This window comes from Lucilia sericata, unplaced genomic scaffold, assembly GCF_015586225.1.
Source record: "Lucilia sericata isolate MDLA Ls3-8-SP2 unplaced genomic scaffold, ASM1558622v1 Contig000135F_arrow, whole genome shotgun sequence".
Taxonomy (NCBI): Eukaryota; Metazoa; Arthropoda; class Insecta; order Diptera; family Calliphoridae; genus Lucilia; species Lucilia sericata.
The window spans coordinates 440,502-468,430 of NW_023994167.1; the positions used below are offsets into that span (position 1 = coordinate 440,502).

At 29.0% G+C, this 27,929-nt stretch overlaps 1 protein-coding gene across 1 annotated transcript; it reads left to right on the forward strand.

Moving 5' to 3' along the window:
- Positions 1-6: 6 nt before the first annotated feature.
- On the forward strand, positions 7-27,929 carry LOC119601015 (protein yellow). The gene is made up of 2 exons (XM_037951660.1): positions 7-494; positions 26,182-27,929. Exons 1-2 carry the CDS (start codon positions 260-262, stop codon positions 27,513-27,515), a joined length of 1,569 nt encoding a protein of 522 aa, XP_037807588.1. The 5' UTR covers positions 7-259; the 3' UTR covers positions 27,516-27,929.

Sequence of the window (27,929 nt, forward strand, 5' to 3'; positions counted from 1 at the left end):
ATCAGAGAAGGCTTAATAAACGAAACAGTTGCGCGTCTAACGTCGCGTACATAAAATAAACCGTATAAGGTATAAAACTTAGAAAAATATAAAAAATAAAAAAATTAGATCCTGTAAATATAAAAGGACTTAAAAAAAACTGTGATACAAATAAAATAAAAGAAACCAAAAATAAGAAAACATTTGAAGGATATACAAGAGTTTTATAATTAAAAAAAAAACTTATTGTGTTGTGTATTTTTTTATAAACTTAAAGAAAATGAACTGTTTTTTATTTAGCCTTTTGGCTGTAGTGTGTTGCGTTAATAACGCTTATGCCACATATAAGCTACAAGAACGTTATAGTTGGAATCAATTGGATTTTGCTTTTCCCAATGATCAATTAAAACAACAGGCCATTGCTAGTGGAGATTATATACCTCAAAATGCTTTACCCGTGGGTGTTGAGCATTGGGGTAATCGTTTGTTTGTAACGGTTCCCAGATGGAGAGATGGTAAGAATTGTGGCTATTAAAATATTTTTTTTTTGATTATATCTCAAATATCAGGATTTGAAAAAAAATATATAAATTAAAATTTTATCAAAAATTAAATTTTTAAAATTTAACAAAAATTTATATTTTTGGCCAAATTTTCGGATAATTTTTTCAAGTCATAAAGCATATCAAATGAGTGGTCTATCGAATATCTTTCTATTAATATACATAATGATCATAGCATCCAATATATTAAAAATCATGAGTTCTTTCGAACGCATAGAAATATAAAACTTTTGAAAGGTATTTCAAAGATATCTAGGGTCCTCAGAAAATTGTTTTCAATAAACTTACGGACAGACGGATATCTCCAAAATAATTTCGGTATAATGATACCGAATGAATTCAAATTTATATTGCGAAAATTACAAGAGTAATGTCAACTTCTCATGATAAAAATCTGAATCAAAACTGATTTTTTAATAAAAACTAAGTATTTGAGTTAAAACTGAATTTTTAATTAAAAAGTATTTTTTTAACAATAACTCTGTTTAAAAACTGAGTTTTTATCAAAAAAAAAAAAAAAAAAGAGTTTTTGTGTAAAAACTGATTTTTTGTTAAAAAAAGAGTTTGTGTTTAAAATCAGATTTTTGTGCAAAATCTGTGTTTTTGTGAAAAAAATATTTGTTCTGTGAAACTGAGTTTTCATGAAGAAAACTGAGATTTTGCGTAAAAACTGAGTTTTTAAGTTAAAACTGAGATTTTGTGTAAAAACGAAGATTTTGTGTAAAAACAAATTTTTAGTTTAAAAACAGATACAGAAAAGAGTACAAACTGAGTTTTTGTTCAAAAACAGAGTTTTTGTTTAAAAACTGATTTTTTTAAAGTTGTGTTTTTGTGTAAAAACTGTGTAGAAACAGAGTTTTCTGCAAACACTAAAATTTTGTGTAAAACTGAGTTTTTATGAAGAAAATCGAGATTTTTTGTTAAAACTCTTTAAACAGAGTTTTAGTGTAAAAACTTAAATTTTTTGTAAAAAAACTGAATTTTCTTAGTGAAAACTCAGTTTAACACAAAATTTTAGTTTTTACACAAAAACTCTTTTCAGGTTAAGAACTGTGTTTTTATGTAGAAATGAAGAAATGAAGAATGAGTTTTTTTTTATTAAAAACTGAGTTCTTTTTTTTAACAGATTTTTAAAATTTTAAAAATGAGATTTTGTGTGAAATAGATAGAAAACGAATTTTTGCGTAAAAATTGAGATTTTGTCAAAAAACTGGGATTTTATGTAAAAACTGAGTTTTTTTTTGTAAAAATGTGTCTTTTGAGTAAAAAAATCTTCTGTGTAAAAAATGATCTTTTGTTTAGAAAATATTTTTTTTTTGCAAAAATTTGGTTTTTGTGTAAAGCAAAGTTTTTGCGTAAAAACAGATATTTTTTGTAAAAAAATGCGTTTTTGTTCAAAAGCTGAGGTTTTCTAAGTTTGTACTAAAATCCTCGTATAAATCAACCGTTTTATATCAAATTATATAATTATTTATAATGAATGTTTCAATTGCATAATAAACACTTGTGTGTTACGTCAGAAAATAAATAAAAAAAAAAAAAAATTGTCATCTTTAAAACAATATTTATTCTTATCTCAGGATATTGCCAAAAAAATCAGAAAGTTTTTTGCACAAATAATATTTGCCTGACCACAGTTTAATTTTAAGATTTATCATTTTCATTTGTCTACCATTTATAAATGTTCAAATACAAATAACCAAATTTAGCAAAATCTTTAAAACGAATTAATGTTTATTGTTTAAATACAAACAGAAAACAAATGTTTTATCACTTAACGGTCTGTTTGTAGCTAAACAATAAAAACATTGGTTAATTAATAAAGACAATCGAAATTTAAAGAAAATATTGCTGAATGCACAATGCAAAGTTGTAATTTTATTCAAATTAAATGCTTTGTTAAAATTATGCATTTTCTCCAAACAAAAGACAAGATAATCTTGAGAAATCAGGATGTGCTAGTTAACATTTGCATAATAAAACCATAAACAATTATTTAATATTGTAATAAAAATTTTAACAGTATTACAATGCATTACATGGCAATAAATAAAAAAAAGAAAAATTTTGAAGGAAGCCAAGAAGAAAGAAATCTCAAAAATAATAGTGTAACTAACAAATGCAGTTTAATAGCAAAAAACAATTATAACGGTTTTTATAATAAGCTATTATTTTTTTTTTGGAAATGTCTTCAATTGATTCCTGTCCATATTTTTGGTTAGTTGTGTCATTTAAACTTTGACAAGAAAACAACTCTTGAACTAAACAAAATTTTTACATTAATCATTTGGTTTTCGTAAAAAATTGGCAAAACAAATAAAATTTAAATAAAAATATTAAAAAAATGAAAGTAGAATTGACTATCGTTAATAACTAATAAAAATATGTAGATAGTTGGATTTTAACTAAGCACGTACAAACGTTGACAATTTACAAATATTTGGCTATGGATATCTGCGAGATGCCAAGTAAAAAGACAATCGAAAAATTTTTAGACATTAAAGATGACTATTTCAAAAAAAAGTAATTGATTTTTTTACAACATCATATAATTTATAATAAATTTTGAAATTCCATTTTGGAATATTAGTTAGATATTTATTACTTTTATTTTTTTATATACTTTTTGTACAAAAAGCAATTTCAAATTAGTTTAAAAACTATTGGGTGTATAACTTAAAAATGTGGGATTCACAATAGAAGGTGTACATTTTGAACGCGGGTTTGTTCACTTTGAAAAATACACAGCTGTCATTACTCACAGTTATATTGAACATTTTAATGTTAAAGACAAGGTTTTGCTCAAAACTGAATTTTTCTCACTGAGCTTTTCTGATTTTTAGTAAAAACCTGAGAAATTTCTTAAAAATATTTTTTTTTTATAATTTAAGCTTTTGTCTAAAATCTAAGATTTTTCATAAAATTATAATATTTGACTAAAACTGTTGAATAAAATCCTTAGTTTTTGTGTAAAAAGGGAGATTTTGTTCATAAACTGAGATTTTTTCTAAAAGCTGCGTTTACATACATTTTTTTCTAAAAACTGAATTTCTCTTTAAAAATTTAATTTTTGTGTAAAAATTTTATTTTTGTCTAAAAACTAAAATTTTGTTTAAAAATTTATTTTTTGTCTAAAAAAAGTTTTAGTTTTTAGAAAATGAAACTGAAACTTTAGAAATGAAACTGAATTTAATTGTTTTCTAAAAAGTTTTTGTCCAAAAACTGAAATTTTGTATAAAAAATTATTTTTTGTCGAAAAACTGAGTTTTTGTCCAAATGCGATTTCTTGTTTAAAAAAATAATTTTTGTCTAAAATCTAAGTTTTTGCGTAGAATCTGTGTTTTTGTCTAAAATCTAACATCTTGTCTAAAAATTTATTTTTTATCTACCCTAAAAGCAATATAAATAAAAAACCCACTGAATTTTGAAGATTCTAACTACAATAGTTTTCCAGATACAAACTTTGTTACATATGGGAGATGTCACTCAAATTATTGCAAGTTCGTCAGTTATTCCGAACGTCAATTAAGAATGTAATCTATGAAAAATTTGAACAATCTAACAGTTTTCCAGATATACGAAATTTTGTACTTAATTCATATGGGAGGTGCCAAGCCCCCCATTGAAAGTCCGCCAGTTATTATTATAATTTGAAGATTCTAACTCTAATAGTTTCTAATAGTGTTTTCTATAAACTGTTCAGATGATTATTAAAGTTCTTCGTACAAAATTTGAAGAATTTAGTTTTATTAGTATTCCAGATAACGAATATTTTTAATTTATTCATATGGGAAGTGCCGCTCCCCTCATTGGTTGTCTGCCAATTTTTTACCCAAAATGTTAACATGGATGTTTAAGTTCTTCGTGCAAAATTGTAAGTTTTTAACTGTAATAGTTTCCAAGATAAACGAATTTTTGTATTTAATTTATATGGGAAGTGCCACGCCTCCTAATACTATTCCGTCTACTTTTTGTCCTACATAATCATATTGACACTAAAGTGGCTCCCACAAAATTTTAGGACTCTAACTATTATATTATCTCAGATATACTGATTTAATATTTTCTTAATATGGGCGTGGCTCCTCGTCTACTTGAAATTTCAAAATAAAAATATTAATACACTGTGAAAATTTCAAGAAAATCTGTTCTGTAGATAAGTTTGTGTCTAAAAATTAAGTTTTTGTAGAAAAAATGAAATTTTGTCTATAAACTGGGCTGTTGTCTAAAAACTAAGTTTTCTCTCAGTATTTTGTATAAAATCTGAATTTCTGCTAAAAACTTAATTTTTGTCTAAAATCTGAGTTTTTGTCAAACAAATTAATTTTTTTTTTAAAAAGTTAATTTTTTTTTGGAAAAATTGAATTTTTGCTTAAAAACTGGGTTTTTGTCAAATAACTAAGTTTTTGTCTACTGAATTTTTGACTAAAAACTGAGTTATTGCCTTGAAACTTAGTTGTTGTCTTTAAATTTTGATTTTGTGTAAAAACTGAGATTTTAGATTTTGTCTAACTAAACCCCATCTTCATTATCAGAAACGAAAAAAATCCTTCTGATATACTAAATACGGAGTTAAGTTTTTGTCTGAAAACATTTTTCTTAATTTTTTTTATGTGTAAAATATTGTTGGTTAAAAAATAATATACATAACATCCCAATAAAAACATGGTAATCACTCATATTTACCCAATAACTTCCATTACAATGAGTACTACATACCGCCTGCATTACTTAGAATGAGTATAGTAATGACATACAAATAAACTGATAAGTAAGTACTTACTTTTTAGCATTACCATTTTGTTTTCGAATTTAACTTTTTACACAATTAGAAAAATGTACTATTTTTGTGTGAAAACTATTAGTAGTCAGAAAAATACTTACTTAACTCCTTATTTGAAAGCGATCGCAGTAAGTAGTTACTTAACTTCCTATTTGTAAGCTTTAAACTGCTTTAAGATAATGACTTAAAATGCTATTGGGTAAGTAAATTTTAGCATTTTTTGCTGGGATATTTTTAAGATTATTTTTTTCCTCATTGACTCCAAACCAAAACCAAAAACGTCAAATTATGACGTTTATATAATGAGTTTAAAAAATCATAACAAACCAATATATTTCTATAATTAGACATTTCTAAATTTAGATTCAAAAGGTGTTAAACAAAAAAAACTGGTCCTATTATATTTAGCCTATTATAAAGACTTTACAAAAGAAATTGTATACAAATAAAATTTCTTACAATTACTATTAATATCCTTCCGCTTGCATAAAGTTAAAGACATGAGCCACTTAACAAAAGTCGAGATAAGCTAAATTATAATTATTTTTCTTTCATACAACAGACACCTGCAGAAAAAAACCAACATTATAATTGTAAACTATCAACAAGAAACACACACACACGAAAAACTCATAATAATGAAGAAAACTTTATTAACTGGAAAAAATTTTTGACTGATTTACACACTTTTTCATACATGTCAGTATGTTAAAAAATTATACAATATTTTTCCATTAAAAAATAAAATAATAAGTAAATTATGACAGGAAAACTATGGAAATTGAATGGAAAAATATTTCGTCATTAAGTGATCATAAGCAAAATGTCAAATATACAAAAACTGTCATAATAAAATCTAGTCTAAAATTAACTACAAAGTGGGCTGTAACAATATCCACCTGCTAACTACCTTATACGTACATATAATTAAGAATAGAAAAAAAAATAAACTAAAATATTAAACAATCAATTAAGAATAATACCAAAAAAAAAATCAATCTAAAAACACTATATCAATCATTAAATCATTTTCAACAAGAAAAACATGTGAAAACCAACACTAATAAACAGATTTCTTTGGAGAAAAAAAATACAATAAAAAAATCAATTTGTTAATTGTAACAAGATTTTCCAAGTCAAAACCATTAAATCACTTTAAACAATTTGATTGCAGTCGTACGAAAAAACAATCAAAATCACTTTAAATCAAACGTTGCAAGTTTATAGAAATAAACAACAATACCGTGCAACTAATGTCAATTACAACTGCTGGCTGGCTGCCACAAAATTGTTTGTATTTTGTTAATAAATGTTCGTGGTAGCAAACATTTTAAATAAGACACAAATTTAACTATTTATTCTATTACTAAATTGGAAAACCCACCAACTTCTTAATATAGTATGAGTTCGAGTGCCAGGTTGACGGTGCAAAATAAATGTTTAAAAAAATGTGGCGGCTCTATAGTCAACGAGCTACAAATTTGTCTGATATATGTTTTATATGAATGGTCTTTAACTAAAGACTTACATAAATAAAAAACTAAATTTTGTGAAAAAAAACTCGAACCATATGATTTAATAGTTTAATTTGTATCTGTTTTGTGTGATAATTTTTTATCTTTAAAACTTAATTATAATATTATGTAAAACAATTAATAAAAATAAGACAAAAAATTTGTGAAATAGAATAAGTATGACTTTGATTTATAATTACTAATATTTTAAAATTATTGTGCATTTAAAGTCACACGACAATTTGCTGTTTAAAAGGGAAGGATTTCCAGGAAAATTTACAGTAAAGGTTCTTTAATTACTATTATACAAGTAAAGAAATTATGTCAGAAAAAATTAAACAAAAATTTAAAAAATTTTCTACAAAATATATAAAAAAACATCATGAATTTTGAATCAACTAATGGACTTTCACCAAACTGTGATAGAACATTCAAAATACTAACACGATATAATTGGCCCTTTGGAACCATATCATAAAGTTTTAAACTTTTATTTCGCGAAATAGTAAATACAGAGCAACAAATTTTTAAATCCGAATCTGACTTTAGAATTTCGGCCATACATCAGGTTTTCAAAACATCTAGTAGAAATTAAAAAAATAGTTTTTCGCAATATTCGGAAATTTAACTTTCATTTATAAAATATGCCAGCAAAAACTTATATTGAAAAATAAGGGGTTAATATGCTAAAATTAAATCATTTTAAGTCATTATTTTTACGCATTGGATAACATTGGACGGAAGTACTTACAACGCTCGCTTACAAATAGGGAGTTAGGTAAGTACTTATTACGATAGCCTGCACATAGGGAGTTAAATAATTACTTTTGGTCTTGAAAAAAAAAGGCTACAAGGATACCTCATATGTCAGGGCTAAAAAGGAAGTACTTACGTAAAACATTATTTGCAAGTCATTACTAGACTATATCTATAATTTTCACTAATTTTTTTTCGTTTGTGTAAAAAACATAATTTTTATTTTCATTCGTTTAGCTTTCACATTGTGGAACATGTCATGTGTCCCGGTTCTCCATTACAGAGAATCCAAAAAGTACCATTTGAAGAGTGGAAAAGTACAAAAGAGTCACCACTTAAAGATTATTATTCAGTCAGGACCATGTATGTTCAAATTTATGTTTCTAGGTAGAATATTTTATAAAATTCAAAAAGTACCATTTGAGAGATAAAAAGTACTAAAAAGTTCTCTCTTAGAGAATCATATTTAAAAAGGTAGAATGTTTAATATTCATTTGTTTTGAGCTCATACCATAGAACATACAAAGAGTATTATTTGTAGAAAGAGAAAGTACCAAAAATAGAATACATTCTACCTTTATGAAAAGTACTAATAAAAAGAGTACCATTTTATCCCTTTTAGTCTATAGGAGATTTTTTCGAGAATTAAGTTTACAAAATATTCCGTTTTTAAATCTATATATCACAGATAAGACTCAAACGATTCAAATCTGCATTCATTTGTGCTTTCAAAAAGTACCAAACAATTTACCCGAATTTGGTCCTATATAGACCTTAGTACCTGAATTTCAAAATAATACACCAATAGCTTATTTTGTGTGAGTAAATTAATTATTTTTTTTTTCAAATTTTATAAAAATTGGCTCAAATTGTTTGAATAAATTAAATTTCCCGTTTTTCCCCCTTTTTGGTACTTTTATAAAAATTGGCTCAAATTGTTTAAATAAATTAAATTTCCCGTTTTTCCCCCTTTTTGGTACTTTTTTTTCCCAGTGTAATAGCAAATATTTTGTTTCAATAAATATTACAGAGTTAGTACGTAATTTAATAGGTATACATCAATAAGTCGAAAAAGTTTTCTTAATGTGCTAAAAAAGTACCAAAAATACAGTTTTCTCCCTTTTACATCCAAAAAGGTCTGAATATAAAACAATTACGAAACAGGTGTCTCATAATTTTGGAAGATATATACAAAATATTTACAAAAATGTTATTATGTTATAAAGGGCCAAAAAAGGTGCCAAAATCGCCTTTGTTACACATGTTCACCACTTAAAAGTACGAATTTCAAAAATGTACCGGACAGCCATCTGCTTATTTTAAGAGTATTTGGTATAAAATAAGCCATCTGCTTATTTTAAGAGTATTTGGTAAGATAATTAAGAAAACCGGTTTTACCCGTTTTTGCCTTTTTACCCCTAAAAGTACAGATTTCCAAAAATCCATCTTTAGTGGATCTACATAATCAAAAACACATCTACTGTCAAAATTTCATGATTCTAGGTTCGGCCGTTTGGGCTTTGCGATGATGAACCAGTCAGTCAGTAATGCGACTCTTTTATATAAATATATAGAAGATTGGGTATAGAAGATTCGGCACAGCTGAAAATAGCAGTTTTTCTTATTGTTATTTCCAGATCGTACCTTGCAGTTTCCGGTCAATTCGAAAGCCATGACCTCTATTGCCATCTCGCTAGGTTTAAACTAATAATTTAATAAAATTTTTAGGACATTTTCTAGCATATCTCAACATATTATAAAATAACAAATTATATATTAGTTTTCCAAGAAGAGTGCCACACCCACATCATTTTCCGCCCTTTTCTTGCAATTATGTAGATGTAACCAAAAAGGTTAATGTGGTTGCCCTGCATGAGTAACTCTATTTGCTACACACAATGAGTGACTCATTGCTTTGCACTCAACTCATTGTTTGTTTAGAATAGTATTTACAAAGTTTTGTTATACTCAAACGTTGTGAGTACTATCAAGTGAATGTGCAACTACATTCAAATCGAGCGAGTAAACAATTTGTTTATGTTAAAACAATACAAAATAGATTGTTTGAATCGAATGAATCGATTCAAACTTTTTCTTGAATAAATGGTGAAAATTTTGAATGCTGTTAAAACTAGTTCCTGTGGCCCGAATTCGCTGAAATTTGGTAGTCTTGAGTACAATTGATGACAAGATAATATTATGTTCGAATATTCGAAATTAAGTTCGAAAATTCGAAGTTATGTTCGAAAAATTTTTTATGCTTTTAAATTATTCTTTGAGTCCAAAAAACTAAAAAAAAAATTTTCGAAAATTCGAACTCATGTTCGAAAAAAAATTTAAAGCTGATAAAACCAGTTTCCGTGGACCAAATTGGCTGAAATTTGGCAGTGTTAAGTACAGTTGATGACCCTACTATATTATCTTCGACTATTCGAAATTAAGTTCGAAAATTCGAAGTTATATTCAAAAAATCTGTTAATTTGTCGAACTTAAAAATTGTTTTGCTTTCACTCGATTCACTCACTGTATACTACTTGAATTGAATCACACAAACACTCTCATTACTTGTTTCGTTTGAATTGAGTATTGACTAACATTCCTTATTTTCAAATATACTATTAATTTCATTCATAAAACAATGAGTGAGTCAAACACAGTGTTTGAAAAAAATCAAATGTTTTAATTTATTATTTAAGTCACTCATGCAGGGCTCTAATATATGAGAGGTTATTAAACCCTTAATTTTTAAAGCCAATAGATAAGAATCAAAAATAGATTTAAAATAATTTAACTAAGCTACGTTCACATCTATCAAATATTTTACGTAAAAGACTTAACGACTATTTTTATACACTACACTACTATAGTGGTATAGCCCTAACCTAGCCCCCATACAACTTTACCCCCTGAATAAAATATGAGATTTTCAAGAGTGTCACACCCACTTAATTTTCCGCCCATTTCTTTCAATTATGTAGACTAGAAAAAAGGTGTAGACCTAACCTAGCCCCCATACAACTTTACCCCCTGAATAAAACATGAGATTTTCAAGAGTGCCACGCCCACTTAATTTTCCGCCCATATCTTTCAATTATTTACATTAGAAAAAAAGGTTTAAAGTAGTTGCCAAAATCTCTATATAACAGTTTACAATTTTAAAATGTTTAAAATAAAAAAATAATTACTAAGAATAAAAAAAAAAAAACATATTTTCAAAATATATAAAAAAGACACCTAAACTCTAAACAAATCATACACACATGCAACAACAATAAAATTCATCCAACTAGTGCCGGTTTAGCTTTGTTTTATTAACTATTTTTTTAAAACCCCAATTGTAATGACAATGATTGACTGCTAGACAAAGAAAATGACATAAAGTTGGCACAAAACATTTAATATGTTGTCATGTAAATTAGTTTGATTTTTATTTTTACTTTTTGTCTTATTTAAGATTAATGTGTAGTTTCCAGATAACGTGCGAGTAGTTTGAGTAAAATTTTTAAATGTATTTTGTTTTTGTTACAATAACAAAATACAAATGAAATTTTAACTCAAAATGCTCGCATGCTATCTAGAAACAGCACCTAATTTTCGAAAGTCCGGCCCCTAAAAATAATTTTCTAAAATTCACACAAAACTTTTAACATAAAATAACATACAATAAAAAACCCCCAAACTAACTAAACTTATTGAATTTGAAATAAAATAACCTTGAACCAATTCTCTGCCCTTTTGTAGCAGTTTTTTAATATTTTTTGTTTAGGCTTTTATTTTAACAAATACTTAACAAATATTTATTGTTCTTGTACTGTATAAAATGTGGTTTCTTTTTTTTTTTTGATTTTTGGCTTATTAAAATGTTACGTTTCAGTTGATTTAATCATGAATCATTGACAAGGGGTTTTTGTTTTTTTTTTTGTAGCTAATTAAATTGTTAGAATGGTAACATAGACTACAGTTAAATTTAAAATTAATGAGAAAAAAAAAACTATTTATAAATATTTAATAGCAATAAATAAATATTTTGTTTGGTATTACAATAATACAAACAAATATTAAACCATAATTCCGGTTAAGGTTTTCTTCTATACAGTTCAATATTTTTATGGTTTAATATCTAAAAGGCGTTACGTTTCTAATGTTGTTTTTTCAGCAAAGTGCGAAAAAGGCCAGGGTCTTACAATGTTATTTGCATTTTTTCTGTTAACCCTGCCTTAGTACTTCTTTTTGTGTACTTCAATTTAAAATACTTTCGTTTTTTTTTTTAAATATTTTAAAATATTTTTTTTTTGTATAAGTTGTTTATAAAACCTCTGTGGGAGGTTGGCTTTGATACTTGAACATTCACTTTATTTTAGCGAAAAAAAAAAATTTACAAACTTTAAAAGAGATTTAATCAAAACTCTATTTTTGGATTTAATGTAAATTGTTGTTACATTTTTTTCTTTGTGTTATAAATATTACAATTTGACCTCACTGACATATTGTATTGAAATGTTAAATATGTATATTTTTTATTGTCAGATTTTTATTGACAGCTAATAAATGATATTTGTCCGCTGTTTAGCATTAACTTCCCAATTCATTAAATATTTTTTGGTATTATATTAAATAAAACAATATTATAAAATATTTTTTAAATAAAACACATTTTTTGCATAGTAGCTTTTTGATTTATAAGATTTTCGTATGGCAGTATGTTAACAATTTAACAATTATATTGTTGTTTTTTTATTGTTTTTCAAAAATATCTTTTGTCAACATCTGGTTACCACGTGCTTTTGTTTTAACGTCACTTTTGCATAAATGCTCACAATATGCAATACTTGGAATTAGTTGAATAATGCGACTTTTTATACGTGTAGGCTTACCAAATTGACACAAAAGTATTTATAATTTTTCAATAACATTCGTTGTCAAAGTATGTATGGATAGTTGTCAAATTAACAACAATAATGCACAACGTAGTCATATCATAAAACCAGATTTTTAATAATAATTATTTATTTTCTGAGTGAAGACGATGTGTGAACATTGAGTTGTCGAAATGACAACAATGCGTTGTCGAAATGACACAAAGCGTAATTGATGCGTTGTAAAAATGACAACGGTGGCTGTCAAAATGATAACTGTGTGTTATTTAAATTTAATAACATTCGTAGTCTAAATGCTAACAAACGTGGTAAGCTCAATTTTGACTATGGATTGTATCAATTTCGGTACTATTCTACCGCTTTTTCCCTCCGTGTAAAGTCATATTTCACTTTTTATTTAGAGATAGAATTTTTATAAAAAATATCTTGGAATTATGAACTTGGTGCTCACAATCATGCAAAAAAACTCTAAAGCTGATGCTGCTAGTACAACCTCAGGAAAAACTTTACTTACCCGTTAAGCAGGCAAGTAATATTGGAGCAATGTGGAAGTACTTACTTTTGGGGTGAATAATTATTTTTGTTCGACGAGGTTCAAAAAATAACTGGTTACGAATAGACTTATCCGACTTTTCTGGGCTTAAACCTGGCTCTAAAGTTATTTTTTGTGTTTATTAGTATTTCCGTTTACTCAATGCTCCATTAACAAGTTATTTTATAGTACTTTTTGGAATAGTTTTTACATAAAAATATAAGTCGACGTTTTAAAAAAAAATACTGATATCAACTATAATTCGAACCACAAACTTTGAATAGATGCTTTAGATAATTAGACTTATGCTCTAGATAATTGGCTACAAATCCCATTCAAAAAAAAAAAAAAAAATTAAATAATAATATTGATAACGAATACTCATCACGAGGTAATTTATTAAATAACTGCATTATCTAGATTACTCATTACCAAAATTTGATTAGAAGTAAAGATTTTCGTACACACTCATTATTTTTAATTAAGGATTTACGTGTGACTTAAAAATTTACTGCGATATTTTCGTATATGAATCAGATTTTTGATTGGAACTCGTGGTAAGAGTTAGATTTTTTGGCAAGTGATATTTGAAAGTAAATACTTGAGCATCAATTGGCTTAGAATCACTTTCTGAGTCGATTAAGATATGTCCGTCCGTCTGTGTGTACATGTTAACCTTGAGAGTACGCTACATATAGCAATTTCAAGATAATTTGACGGATATGGCGTATGGTCTTCTCTTGACCCAAGGACGAAGCCAATTGAAAATGACTGAAATTAGCCTATTATTTCCCTATTTTCCATACAACACTCCAAAAATAGAGATTTTGAGCTCATAACTATATTATAGTATATGATATACTGTATATCTACAAAAATCGAAATAACTTAGTTTTATATAAGTTTAAATGATACTGACGATGTTCGTAGTGATAGGACTGCATTTGACTATAGACCCCATACAAAGTCCCTTTCAGAAAATGACTTTAAAGTCGATAATTTACTTATTAAAATTATGCATATGTGGAATTTCGTGTCAAGTGACCCAACTTTAGAAATCGATGTCTTCCGATTTGGATGAAATTTGCACCAAGGTTAGCACTAAGGAATAGTTACTCAAAAGAAAGCTTAGACCATTTCCTTTAAAAGCTTTGTGGTCTGTTAGTGGGAGGCATGGGGAATCCTCAAAAACTTACATACATACATATATACACTCGCATCCCACTAATTCTTTTGAGAAAAAAATACAAAAAATAGGTATCCCACTCGCATCCCATTATGGGACTATAAAGCCCTTTAAGGAAATTGTATAAGCTTTATTTTAAGCAAAAAAGGGCCCATTTTGAAAAAAAAAATAAAATTAAAGCAAAATTTTGGAATGCTATCTGAACTCCCTTGGTCAATTTTTGCTAGGACCAATAGGTGAAATGTTACACTCATTTGAATAAATCCCTGTATGACCAAAATGTACAACTTTGACCCCCTCTAAATCCGGCAGTTCTTGACCGATAGAGCTGAAAATTTGTGTCTGACCTACTATCCAATAGTACTAACCTCAGTGCAAAATAGATTTTTTTTATTTTTTAATAAAAACGTTAATACCTCTATCGAAATTTATAAGGATAGGCCCATATTGACCCTTGCTCCGGCATAACCCCTCTTTCGGACAATCACTTTTTGTAAATAAAATTGTTAAAATATTTCGAAAACAAGCTAAAAATCAACCTAAATGCTTCATTATTAAAAATTTTTAACATATTCACTGGTGCAGGGTATACTATGGTCGGCTATGCTCGACTTTACATTCTTACTTGTTTTCAATATTGTTGTGATTAATGCTGTGATGAAAAAACTTATCATTTCCCATTTGTTCTAGAAGCATTTAGATAAAATTAAAAAAAAATATAAAATTTTAATTTTCTTTTAAATTTTTGTTTATCTTCGGATTGGTTTTATTTGAAACGTCAACCTAATAGACAAATTTATATGTTTACATTCATCGTATGTATGTCTAACAATATCAATCATGGACTAAAATTTATTGCACCCATGTACTGTTTATTGATGACTGGTCAAAAACCACAAAAATTTCCATAAATACATATCTAATCCAAAATGCAATTCACCACCTACAGTAATCCACACAACTAGAGTTATGCAAATTTAGGTTAGTCAATCAAAATCAAATTTGCATATTTTTTCTATGTATATGCCTGAAATGTTTGCACAAGAACATTCACAATATGCCATTGATTAGTTTGAACATAAGATTTGACACATAAAGTAGTTCTTAAACAATTTAAGTGTCAAATGAAATGTGTTTTTTGAACACGTTGCATGTGTTGAAAGTTTTAAAATACTGGTTTTAAAATAAACAACAACAGTTTTGTAGACAATATTGAAACTTATGAGACCGCCCTCGTAAATATTTGAAACTTTTTGATTATTTTGCAAAAATATTTCTCTATGAAATACATCAAGCATATCCACCCAGAATTTATATAATTTATATATATATATATTTTTTTTTTTTTTTTTTTAATTTTTCGACTTAATTTGTTAAACATCTATTAAAAATCGTGTCTTATCTTGTCAAAATATTCAATTTAATTTGAAATGTAAGCACGCAATTCATGTAATAAATAAATCCTTAATTTACAAAAATTTTAATCCATGCCATATTTAATTTTGCAACAATTTTTCATACAAATAGACAAGCAATTAAAAATCATTACAAGCTAAAACTTATTAGTAAAAAACATTGTATTGAAAAGTGTGTTAAATACCATAGTGTGAAGAAAACGAAAGAAAAATTAAATAATAATTTATAATTGTGGCCAACTAAAACAAATAGCCATCTAATGTTTTCCCACCATGAGATAATTAATAAATAATTACGCGCCAATAAAATAAATCCATGGCATGACTTATAACCACTAAAGCAAATAAAATTCAATAGTTATTTTCTTACAAATTTAAAGCAATCATAAAGTTTTTCCAAAACATCCACTCAATACAACCGGTTAATTTGAGAAAAATAAGACTATGGGGAAAAATTAAAATCAAGAGGATAGATAAATATTATGTTGAAATTACCAATTACTTGTTATATGTAAATATAATGTACATATATGATGTCAAATGTAATGTGTGTATAATTTATGTATCAATATGTTGCAAGAAAGCAAAAGCTCTTTTAGCCAAGTATCTTGTTTAATTGCCTCAAAATAATTGTGGCATTGCGTGAAAAAACAAGGATATTTTAAAGTAAAAAGAAATGTTCATTTTATAAAAATATATGTTGCAACAGGCATGGAGTGACAGCTACATAAATAAAGTAATTTCAACCCTCAAATGGTCATGGGGGTAGAAATGGAAATTTCGTATTTTTTTTAATAAAAAAAAACTTTCTAATGACTTGTACTTACTTAACAACATACTTTTCAATGACTTTTATATACCATCTACATTACTTGTAATGACTTAGTATTAACATTTATCTTCATAACTTTATTTTTAAATGATTTATATGGGCGCTCAGGCCAAATAGGCCTATGGTTTGAAAGTCTGTAGAGAGATTTTGATCCATAAAAATAATTTTCTTTATATGGGAGCTAAGGTGAGCAGATTTTGCGAACAAACTCTATAATAAATAATATTTGTATATAGTCCTAGACGGACACGGTAAGATATATGGAATGGCCAAATCAATACCGATATTTTTCGTTTTTATTTTTATATTGGATAACTTACCAAAAGATATAAAGGTATCACTTACCTGTAAAGAAATTAAAAAAAATTGAGATTAAAAAATTAATTAATTTTAAATTTTCTAAGAAACTATTACACAGGCCTACAAAATTTGAAAAAAAAAATCGAAACACTGAGACCAAGTTGGACTTTTCTAAAGGATTGATCAGCACTAAATGGGACCTCAGATTTCTCCATCACATCTGGAACTCGAGATATCGTGTCCTGAAATTTGATAACACGCCATTTTTGCCCTTTTTGAGACGTTATAACAGCTCCATCACAACTTTATTTGTAAAGTCTGAAGGTCCATTTTATTGACTTTAAAATAAAGGCCTAACATCTGACATATCTTCCTTTTTTTTTGGTCCAAATAGAACAATGGATTCAAAAAAAATTTTTACTTTTTATTTTGGTCTAAATTATAAAGAATTTAGTTAATTCCTCTAAAAGTTTTTTTGAGGAAAAAATTTTACGTTGCTACTAAATGTTTTTGGGTCTAACTATATTGTTGTTTTAAATTTTATTTGACCACAAATACGCCAAAGGGTTTTTAAATATAGTGCAATATTCCTGTTCAATCGTAACAAATCCTAATCGGATGGTACACGTTTTGAACTATAAGAGGATCAGACAAAATTTCCCAACTACTACTTATTTTCCAAATATTTTTTTTCGGACGAAACAATTGTGTTGGAACCAGATCTAGTAGCTCATATTAAAGCATTAAGCAATGTCGGGTTGTTAATATTGTCAATATTAATGTCAGCTGATTTTAGAGCTTTTACTAGGTCCTCCCTTGCTCTCCCTTGAAATGATCATTATTATATGGTCAAGTTTAATTTTAAAAATATAAATTTCTAAAACAACTAAAATTTACCAGTTGAAACAGCAATTCGATTCAGAATCGCTTTTTGCATCAAATTTTCCTAAACACAGATTTAAATTTATAAAAAACAGAATTGTTATTCTTTATCTTGAAACAATTCTTATTATGTTTTATTTCAACGATAAAAATTGTAAATACGGTTCAATGATATTTAACTACAATTGGAGAACAACAAAAATATACCAATGGAAAACTCAAATCGATTCACAATCACTTTCTTTATCAATTTAACCTATTCTGTCTCCATGACGCTCTGTATATCAGTGTAAACCTCAAAATATCCAAGAGTTCGTTCTACATTAGAATGAAAGATTTAATTTTTTTTAATACCACAGTGGAAGCAAGTACGAGGTTGATAGGTCATATACATATATCCCGACTGGACACACAGGAATAAGGCCACAAATACACCAAGTTGGAACCAGACAAATACAGAGCATGTGGTGATTAGTGCGAAACATTAACACACTTTCTCTGCCATTAGCTTTTGCTAATCGTTTTAAAATGCCCTTGGAACCGAACACCCCTTAAAATTACTCAAATGATAATTCCTCTTTAGAGATGATTTACTGTCGCATTGAGAAGTACACAGTGGGAAAAGGAAATATACACGACTGGTACCTGATTGACACCAAACTGTTTATAATTGTTCAATACCATCCGTTGTTAAAGTACAGCTTACCACGTTTGTTAACATTTAGACTACGGATTTGTATAAAATTAGATTAGATTTCGACAACGAATTGTTGCAATATTGACAACGTTGCGTTCTCAACATTACATAGTGTTATCGTACGTATGTATATACTTTGACAACGTATGTTATTGTAAATTTGATACCAGGCGTGTATATTTCCTTTTCAACGTTGCATTCTCAACATTACATAGTGTTGTCGTACGTATGTATATACTTTGACAACGTATGTTATTGTAAATTTGATACCAGGCGTGTATATTTCCTTTTCCCTCTGTGTACTTCTCAATGTTGAAAACGTGGTAAGCCAATAGTGAGCTTACCACGTTTGTTAACATTTAGACAACTGACGTAGATTTCGACAACGAATTGTTGCAATGTTGATAACGTTGCGTAATCAACATTACATAGCGTTGTCGTGCGTATGTATATACTTTGACAAAGGATGTTATTGAAAAATTATAAACTCTTTGGTGTCAATTTGGTACCAGGCGTGTATATTTCCATTCCCCTCTGTATAGGTTCTGCGTCTGTGTCAGTCTGAAAAAGCTGAATTCTTAATATCTTATCTATAGACATTTCAAGTTTTTAATTAAATTATGTAAAATGTGGCAAAGTACTAAAAAAATCTTAAATTAAAAAATTTACGTACATATTGTATGCAAAATATAAATAGAAATTATTATGAGTTAAATTATAAAACTAGTTTATTAATTATTTAAAACAAAAGATATGTAATTACAGTAGTTTTTCGATTTAACGAACCTATATGTTGTCAGGCCTGTTCGTTAAATCGAAAAGTTCGTTATATGCAGTTCTAACTCGAAAGTAACTTTTGGGTACATAAATAATTAAAATTACATAAAATCTAATTTATAAAAATATGTTCCATGTATTTTATAAGAATTTTATGAAAAACTAGCAATTAATATCACAATGTAAAAACAATAAAGAAATTTGAAAAAACTCAGTTTATTTCGTATAACTAATCTACGTTCTGGAAAAGCACTCGGACGACATAATTCTTAAAGAAGTTTAAACCCAATGGCTGGAATTGCGATGAATCTGAACCTGGCCTCAGAATTCCTTAGGAAATAGATTAATGTAAAGTTATTAAAGCGTTTCATTGTTTCACAGTTTCATTGTTTTCATTCTTTGAAATATCTGAACCCAAAGTTGTATAAAATATTTTTTCCTTTATTTCACAGCTATTCCTGTAAATATCCTTTTTCCAAAAGAAAAACTATTTATATTGTTTATTCTATAACATATCGTTTCTTACAAGTTCTTAGAATTGATTTTTATTGGAAAAAATTATGGTCACAGTGGGGACTTGTTAGTTTGGCGAAAAATAAAAGCGAAATGTTAAGGTATACGATTGGCAAAGTCTTTATTTTGAACACCAATTTCTATGATTTCAAATTCTGAGGCCAAATTCGGGTTGAGCACGAGCTTCTAGAAAAGTATACTTTGGCCTCTCTAAACATTTTTTGTTCCGATTTTCTAATTCGATTAACATTAGTTTTTGCGACATTAAGGATTGTAGATTTGATTATCTCATATTTTTGTATAAATCTTTAATAAAAAAATCTCAGATTATCTAGATTCTTCATTTTACTAAATTAGAAAAAATCAACTCTCGAAATCCATATTCGAAAGCAATGGAAAAGTAAATACCCCTCCTAATAACGTCAAAGCTTTTCTGACATGATTTTTAGTTATTTTTGTTAATTTAACTCTAATTTAAATTATTTTATTTATATTTGTTCGTTAAACTGAGTACAAAAAATATTTTTTGTTCGTTATGTAAGGTACTCAATGCAAAAATATTGATAGTTCGCTAAATGCGATGTTCGTAGAAACGAATGTTCGTTAAATCGGAAAACTACTGTACATAAATTACTAAAAAAAAAAAACGTTAACTAATAAGGAAAGTTGTTATTGGAAAGTAGTTTAAGAAAAATTTCCTGTTAATTAATGTATTATAGATTAAAAAAAAACTAGATTAAATTTATATATTGAATTGATGACAGAAAAATAACTGAGAAGCACGCGTTCATTTAAAACGACTTAACAATATTTTGAATAAAAATATACAAACATAATTATTTTCCAACATTTGTGGGTTAAAATTCACTGATAGATACAAAAACTATTAAGCCAACTCAACTTCAACTCTTTTTCAAATCCAGCTAATCATTATACACTTAAAAGAAAAAGAAAATGTATTGTATTTGGATTATTTTCACTTCCGTTCCCTCCTTCAGCTTTCGAAGTTGGTCTCCACGAACCATAGTCAATGATAGACAAGATAACTTCGCCACAACATTCAAAAGCGCAAAAAGATGAATTTTGATGCTGGATAGTGTAGGATGTGTGTGAATTTCAGACAACTAGTTATTGATATTTTTTGTTAATTTTAGTTTATTTTTTTTTGTTAAAAAGAAATGAGGAAAACAAAAATTGAATGTCTTTAAATGTTTGGACATGTTGTTGGTTGTTGTTTGGAGCGTATCACATTTAGCATCATTTGCCGTAACCAGTTTTAAATGTTTCATGTTAAGTTTTTCTTTTAATTTAAAGTGTTTTCTGCTGTTTATCATTGGTCGTCACAATCAAGTTTTTCTACAAAATAATTTATAGTGAAATACGAAGAAAAATTTGTTATTAAAATAACGAAAGAAATTTTCTATTAAAATTCATTACTGCTATTAAACAGCTAGATGAAGAATGGTTGTTACAACTAAAATATTTTTTTTTAAAGTGATAAATTATAAATTTGTTTCAAATATTATTTGTTACATGGTGGGCTGGAGCTCCACATGTTATATTAAGAAATCATCCATTAATGGACATTTATCTGACTACTGTTGTTTAATGTTTGTCATCACATGCTCAAGCAAGTGTTCAATCATTTTGATAATGCTGTTCAACTGTCTGAAAACAATTTTTACAAGTTTATCACAACTTACTCAAATGGTTACTGAGGTATTTACATACTATGATTTTAATGAATGAATAAAAAATTTATGATGATATGTAGGTATTTTTAATGTGAATGGAAGGAAATCTATAAATTTTGAATTTTATATGTATTTAATAATTTAATTGATATGATTCATGTTGATTTTTTAAATCGATATTGATTTAGTTAAACAAAATAGATCTTTTGAAAGCTTCTGAAATTTCGCGTCAAGTGATTCAACTCAAAAAATCGATTTGGATTAAATTTGCACCAAGGTTATTACTACCAGACACAAATTTTTATCTTTATCGGTCAAGAACTGCCGGAGTTAGAGCGGGTCAAAGCTGGACATTTTGGTCATATAGTGTATTTTTTTTCAAATGAGTGTAACATTTCTCCTATTGGTCCTAGCAAAAATTGTCAAATTTTGCAAAAATTTAATAAATTTTGGTTTAAAAATGGGCCTTCTTTGTTCACAAGTTGGTGATCAACTCTTGGCTCATAAGATTGTACTTCTTCGGTTTGCCTGTAGTGGCTTATGATGCAGTAGGGACTTGTAACTTTGGTGCCCTTGTCAGGTCTAGGACACGGGTGCTTTTCCAATCGACTCCTTCACAATTAGAAGAATACAGCTAAAACGACCTATTTGGGAGTTAGTGATCACCTCGATCTTTAGATTCCATTGCTTTAATTAGTCTCGTTTGTTAAAATATCATGTTAAATCAACAAAACAAAATTATTTGCTCCTGAAGTTGACACATAAGTCGAAGTGTTTTACGTGAACACCACAGGGTGATACCACAGGTGGTGATTTTTGTACGTTGTTCTGCCGGTCTATATACAAATACTCGAGTTATCTAATCTCTGACGTTGCTTAACTTCCGTGATGAAAAAATTTCACTTTATAATCACATAGATGGGATGGCCTCTGTTGATTCATAATCGGTAGACCAATGGACGAATCCATTAAAGAAGCCAAGGACTTGTTCTTACTCACATAGAACACTCTGTTGTAAATTTGGTAAACCCTGAACATACCAGGACAAGAAAGGATAATTCAATGGTATCACTTGTATAAGATACCTTACATCTATCACCATTGAACCCCGGATAGCCATACATTCATCCCGTATCATATACATACTTAGTCCGACAGTCACTCCTCTGCGAGGTATGTTATCATGACAACAGCACCGAGGATACATTTGTTCATCACCATTTAGCATATCTTTTCCCGGGAATGCAAAAAACTCCAAGATGAGGGAAATAACATGCCCCCGAAGGGTTGCGATTGTGGTCACGAATGTCAAGAGCTTAACGTGAACACCTGCCTTGACGGTCTTATATCACGGTGGTCTTTTTCATCTACTGGGTAGACTTGAGAACGGTCTACCAGTCGCCCCTGAATTCTTCTATGAAGAAATCAGGTGGCAATCTTTGTACATTGCTGAGCCGGTCCATGTACAAGCACTTTGCTAAGAGAGGGGTCAACGAAGACCCTAACATCGCACCCATTGAATACAATAGGTATATGCACAGTCATGAGCGACGCCGTAGCGTCCCCATCCTCTAACGATTCGTACAGGTAGTATTAACAACCATTAGTCGCGCAACCATTTCACGGGGCTTTGTTGCTTCGGCAACAGCACCTAGGGACAAATTGGTAGATCGAATCACAGATTCCATAATAACTTGACAAGACTTATTTCAGTGGCCATTAGGACCTACTGCTTTGTGTTAAGAATGATCAGAGTAAACTCCAAACACAACCAACCATGAAGGAAAATTGCCTATAAAACAAAGATTAAACATCATCACCAAACCGCTCAAAAACCATCAATCATACTTAAGTATGCAGCAAAACACCAACCCATCAACCTTCTTACATCATCCATCTTCTCCAACGCTTCCGTCTCTTTCATCTCTTTCATCTCTTCCATCAAATACATCATATCCAACAGTCAACACATAATTTTAATGATCAATCATTGCATTATCAGCTCATTCCCAATAATTCCACAGCCTATCCTGTGGTTTGTACCGAGCAACCGTCGATAACAGAAACTTATCATGAAACGATATTACTTCACCGTTAATCAAACCAAACCCTTCCCGCGATTTTGGGTATAAACCAGAACTACTACGATGATCCCGAAGGAACCTCAACCAACTGACCAGACAGGACAAAGTCCTGTGGGCAACTGGCCGCCCGTAGTACCAAATTATGTGGTTCTCTGCTTATACTTCATGTCAAATCATTCCAAGGAATACATTTATAGTCCCCGCAGACTAGAGGTATTGGTAGCACCTCTATACCACGGGATTGCAATACACCAAGATGGAGTTTTCATCAAGGAAACATGCCCCGGGGGGAGCGATTGTGGTCAGTTCTATTCGAAGCTACATAGTGGAAGGTGGCTTCACGAAGTAGTAGATTACACCAGAGCGAGCGAGACGTAAAACTGTTGAAAGCCGGACAACAAACACAAATCTGACAGCCCTTAAGAATAATGACGATGACGCGAGAGTTGTTCCCTAATGGAGACGCTGAATTACGACTAATTTCATATACATACATACATACATACATACAATACATACATACATACATACATACATACATCATCATACATACATACATACATACATCATAACATACAACATACATACATACATACATACTACATACATACTACATACATACATACATACATACATACATACATACATACATACATACATACATACATACATACATACAACTACATCATACATACATACAGACTACATACATACATACATACATACATACATCATACAATACATACATGAACATACATACATACATAACATACAGACTACTACATCATACATACATACTACATACATACATACATACATACAACATACATACCATACATACATCTACTACATACATACATACAGACATACATACATACATACATACATACATACATACATACATACATACATACATACATACATACATACATACATACATACATACATACATACATACATACATACAGACAATACATACATACATACATACATAGCATACATACATACATACATACATACATACATACATACATACATACATACATACATACATACATACATACATACAACATACATACATTAACATAAATACATACATACATACATACATACCTACATACATACATACATACATACATACATACATTACATACATACATACATACATACATACATACATACATACATACATACATACATACATACATACATACATACATACATACATACATACATACATACTACATACATACATACATACATACATACATACATACATACATACATACATACATACATACATACATACATACATACCTACATACATACATACATACATACATACATACATACATACATACATACATACATACATACATACATACATACATACATACATACATACATACATACATACATACATACATACATACATACATACATACATACATACATACATACATACATACATACATACATACATACATACATACATACATACATACATACATACATACATACATACATACATACATACATACATACATACATACATACATACATACATACATACATACATACATACATACATACATACATACATACATACACATACATACATACATACATACATACATACATACATACTATATGACACCAAATTACCAAAAGTAATTATAGAGATTTCAAACTACCAACAATGTAGCAACGTTGCTGCTCTAAGTAGCCTCGTTTGTTAATCATCAAAACAAAACATGCATGGTGGTCAAAAAATGAATGCAAATAAATTTTTGCAGCATTTATCAAAATTTTCGGTTTTCCATCACCAAATTCCCAAGCAAAAAAGAAAAAAATTCAAATTTCTATACAATTAACGAAAAGAAGAAAATTCAATTTTTTAAGTAGAATTTTCGTCATTCTGAAAGCCATATGTGACCAGTTAGCATTTTAAATTGTTGGTGCACTAATCACTAAGCTGTCTTTTGCGACTTGCGAGCTTCAAAAATAGACTTGAAAATTATCAGCGCCAATGTTGAAAAAATAAATCATTAATACAAGTACTTTTATTGAATGATCATAAATGTATCGACAATGTCCAAAATCGTGAGAGGGGCATTAGAAAGTACGTATGACGAGAGATAGCAGTCCTGAAAAGAGAAAATTAGCTTAGAATTATCCATCTCTGATACAGATCGTCAACTTATTGTTCGAAATATTATATCAACATCCTTAAGATATGCAATACTTTATTTTACATTTATTTTACTCATTCGCAAGTGTTGATCAAGTAAAAACTGTTATACGCTGTAAGAAAGATCAATTTGAGACAACAAGAAAAACTACTGTTAAAAGTTATTTATTAACATTTTTGTAACAAATGCTGTTAGCAAAAACCTAACATTATATAACAGTAAAAGTTACAAGCTAAAAAAGTATTGTTTTGTTACAAAAGATTTATGCATTCAAAATAAAATTTGTGCCGCAAATTTCTAAAAATATATACAAAATGAAATGAAAACTTTTGTAAGACTATAATTTTAATTTAATGCTGCTTTTGTAATGAGTGACAATTTATCAATTTTTATATGTATGTAGTTAGTTGTAATAAAAGTCAGCAGGCTATATTTACAAAAATTATGTAGGCACATTAATAACAGTGAATGTGTATAAGTTAGTAGGTTTTTTTCACAATTTCCAATTAGTGCCATAGATAATTTAATGCAACAATCACTTTACGTTATTTCTTAAGTCTCTTATCTATTAAATATTTTTCTTGTTTTCTTATTTTTGCTTGCAGGTATACCAGCCACATTGACTTACATCAATATGGATCACAGTGTTACCGGTTCTCCTGCTTTAATACCGTATCCCGATTGGCGCAGTAATACAGCTGGTGACTGTGCCAATAGTATAACGACAGCATATCGTATTCAGGCCGATGAGTGTGGTCGTCTCTGGGTTTTGGATACTGGCACTGTGGGTATTGGTAATACCACCACTAATCCTTGCCCCTATGCTGTCAATGTATTTGATTTGCGAACAAATACTCGTATACGTCGTTATGAGCTGAGAGCAGATGATACAAATGCCAATACATTTATTGCAAATGTTGCTGTAGATATTGGTAAATCTTGTGATGATGCCTTTGCCTATTTCTCCGATGAGTTGGGTTATGGTTTGATCGTTTACTCCTGGGAACAGAACAAATCTTGGCGTTTCTCTGCTCACTCCTTCTTCTTCCCCGATCCTTTGAGAGGTGATTACAATATTGCTGGTTTGAATTTCCAATGGGGTGAAGAAGGCATCTTTGGTATGTCTTTGTCTCCCTTGCGTTCCGATGGTTTCCGTACCATGTATTTCAGTCCTTTGGCTAGCCATAGACAATTTGCCGTTTCCACACGTATTCTAAGAGATGAATCGAGAGTAGAGGATAGTTTCCATGATTTTGTTGCTTTAGATGAACGTGGTCCTAATGCCCACACCACTTCTCATGTCATGAGTGATGATGGCATTGAATTATTCAATTTAATCGATCAAAATGCTGTTGGCTGCTGGCACTCATCTATGCCTTATTCTCCACAATTCCATGGCATAGTAGATCGTGATGATGTAGGTCTAGTGTTCCCTGCTGATGTTATTATAGATGAAAATAAAAATGTTTGGGTGCTGTCCGATCGTATGCCTGTCTTCCTGTTGGCTGAGCTTGACTACAATGATGTTAATTTCCGTATCTACACAGCACCTCTAAGTACTCTCATCGAAGGTACCGTCTGTGATCAACGTAGTGCTGTATATGGTCCTTCCAATGCTGTCTCAATACCCAAACAACCGCCAGTTTATAATAAACACTATCTAACGCCATTACCCCAAAAACCCATTCATGGCACCGTCATTCAACCCATAGCCCATCCCTCGCCCAACTATTTGCCATCGTATGCCAGTCAAAAGGTTGATGTTCCTAAAACTTTTGTTTACAATCAACAAAATGGTTTAACCTATGAAGCATCCAATGGTCCTCATCTCTTTCCTCCCATCCAACTGACAGCACATACATCAGTTTCACAACCAGATGGTTTGAAAAATTACGTCACAGCCCGTAGCTCCAATTGGTGGCGTCATCATCACCACTAAACAAACGCCTCATCACATCATCAAAACAGAAAGAATAATTTAAACAATTATATGGCATAATGTATTAAATTAAAATAATTCTTAGCGTATTGTATTTGTAATTTTTAATGTCTATTGATATCTTAAAATGATTTACAAAATATTTTATCGAACTCTCTTCACTTGTCTTGTGCATTTGCTGCCAAAGTTCTACAACTACAATATTTCCATCCTTAAACTTAATATTTTCTTTGTATTTTATAAAGTATTATTTTTCTTTTCTTTTATAAAACAATCTATTTATGCAGCATTTTTTATTGCATATTCATGTTTTTTACATAAACATATTTTTTATTGTAAAAATTTAGTAAAATGATATTTTGTATGTTTAATGAAAAAATAAAGAAACAATTGTGAAATAAAGTTAAAATAATG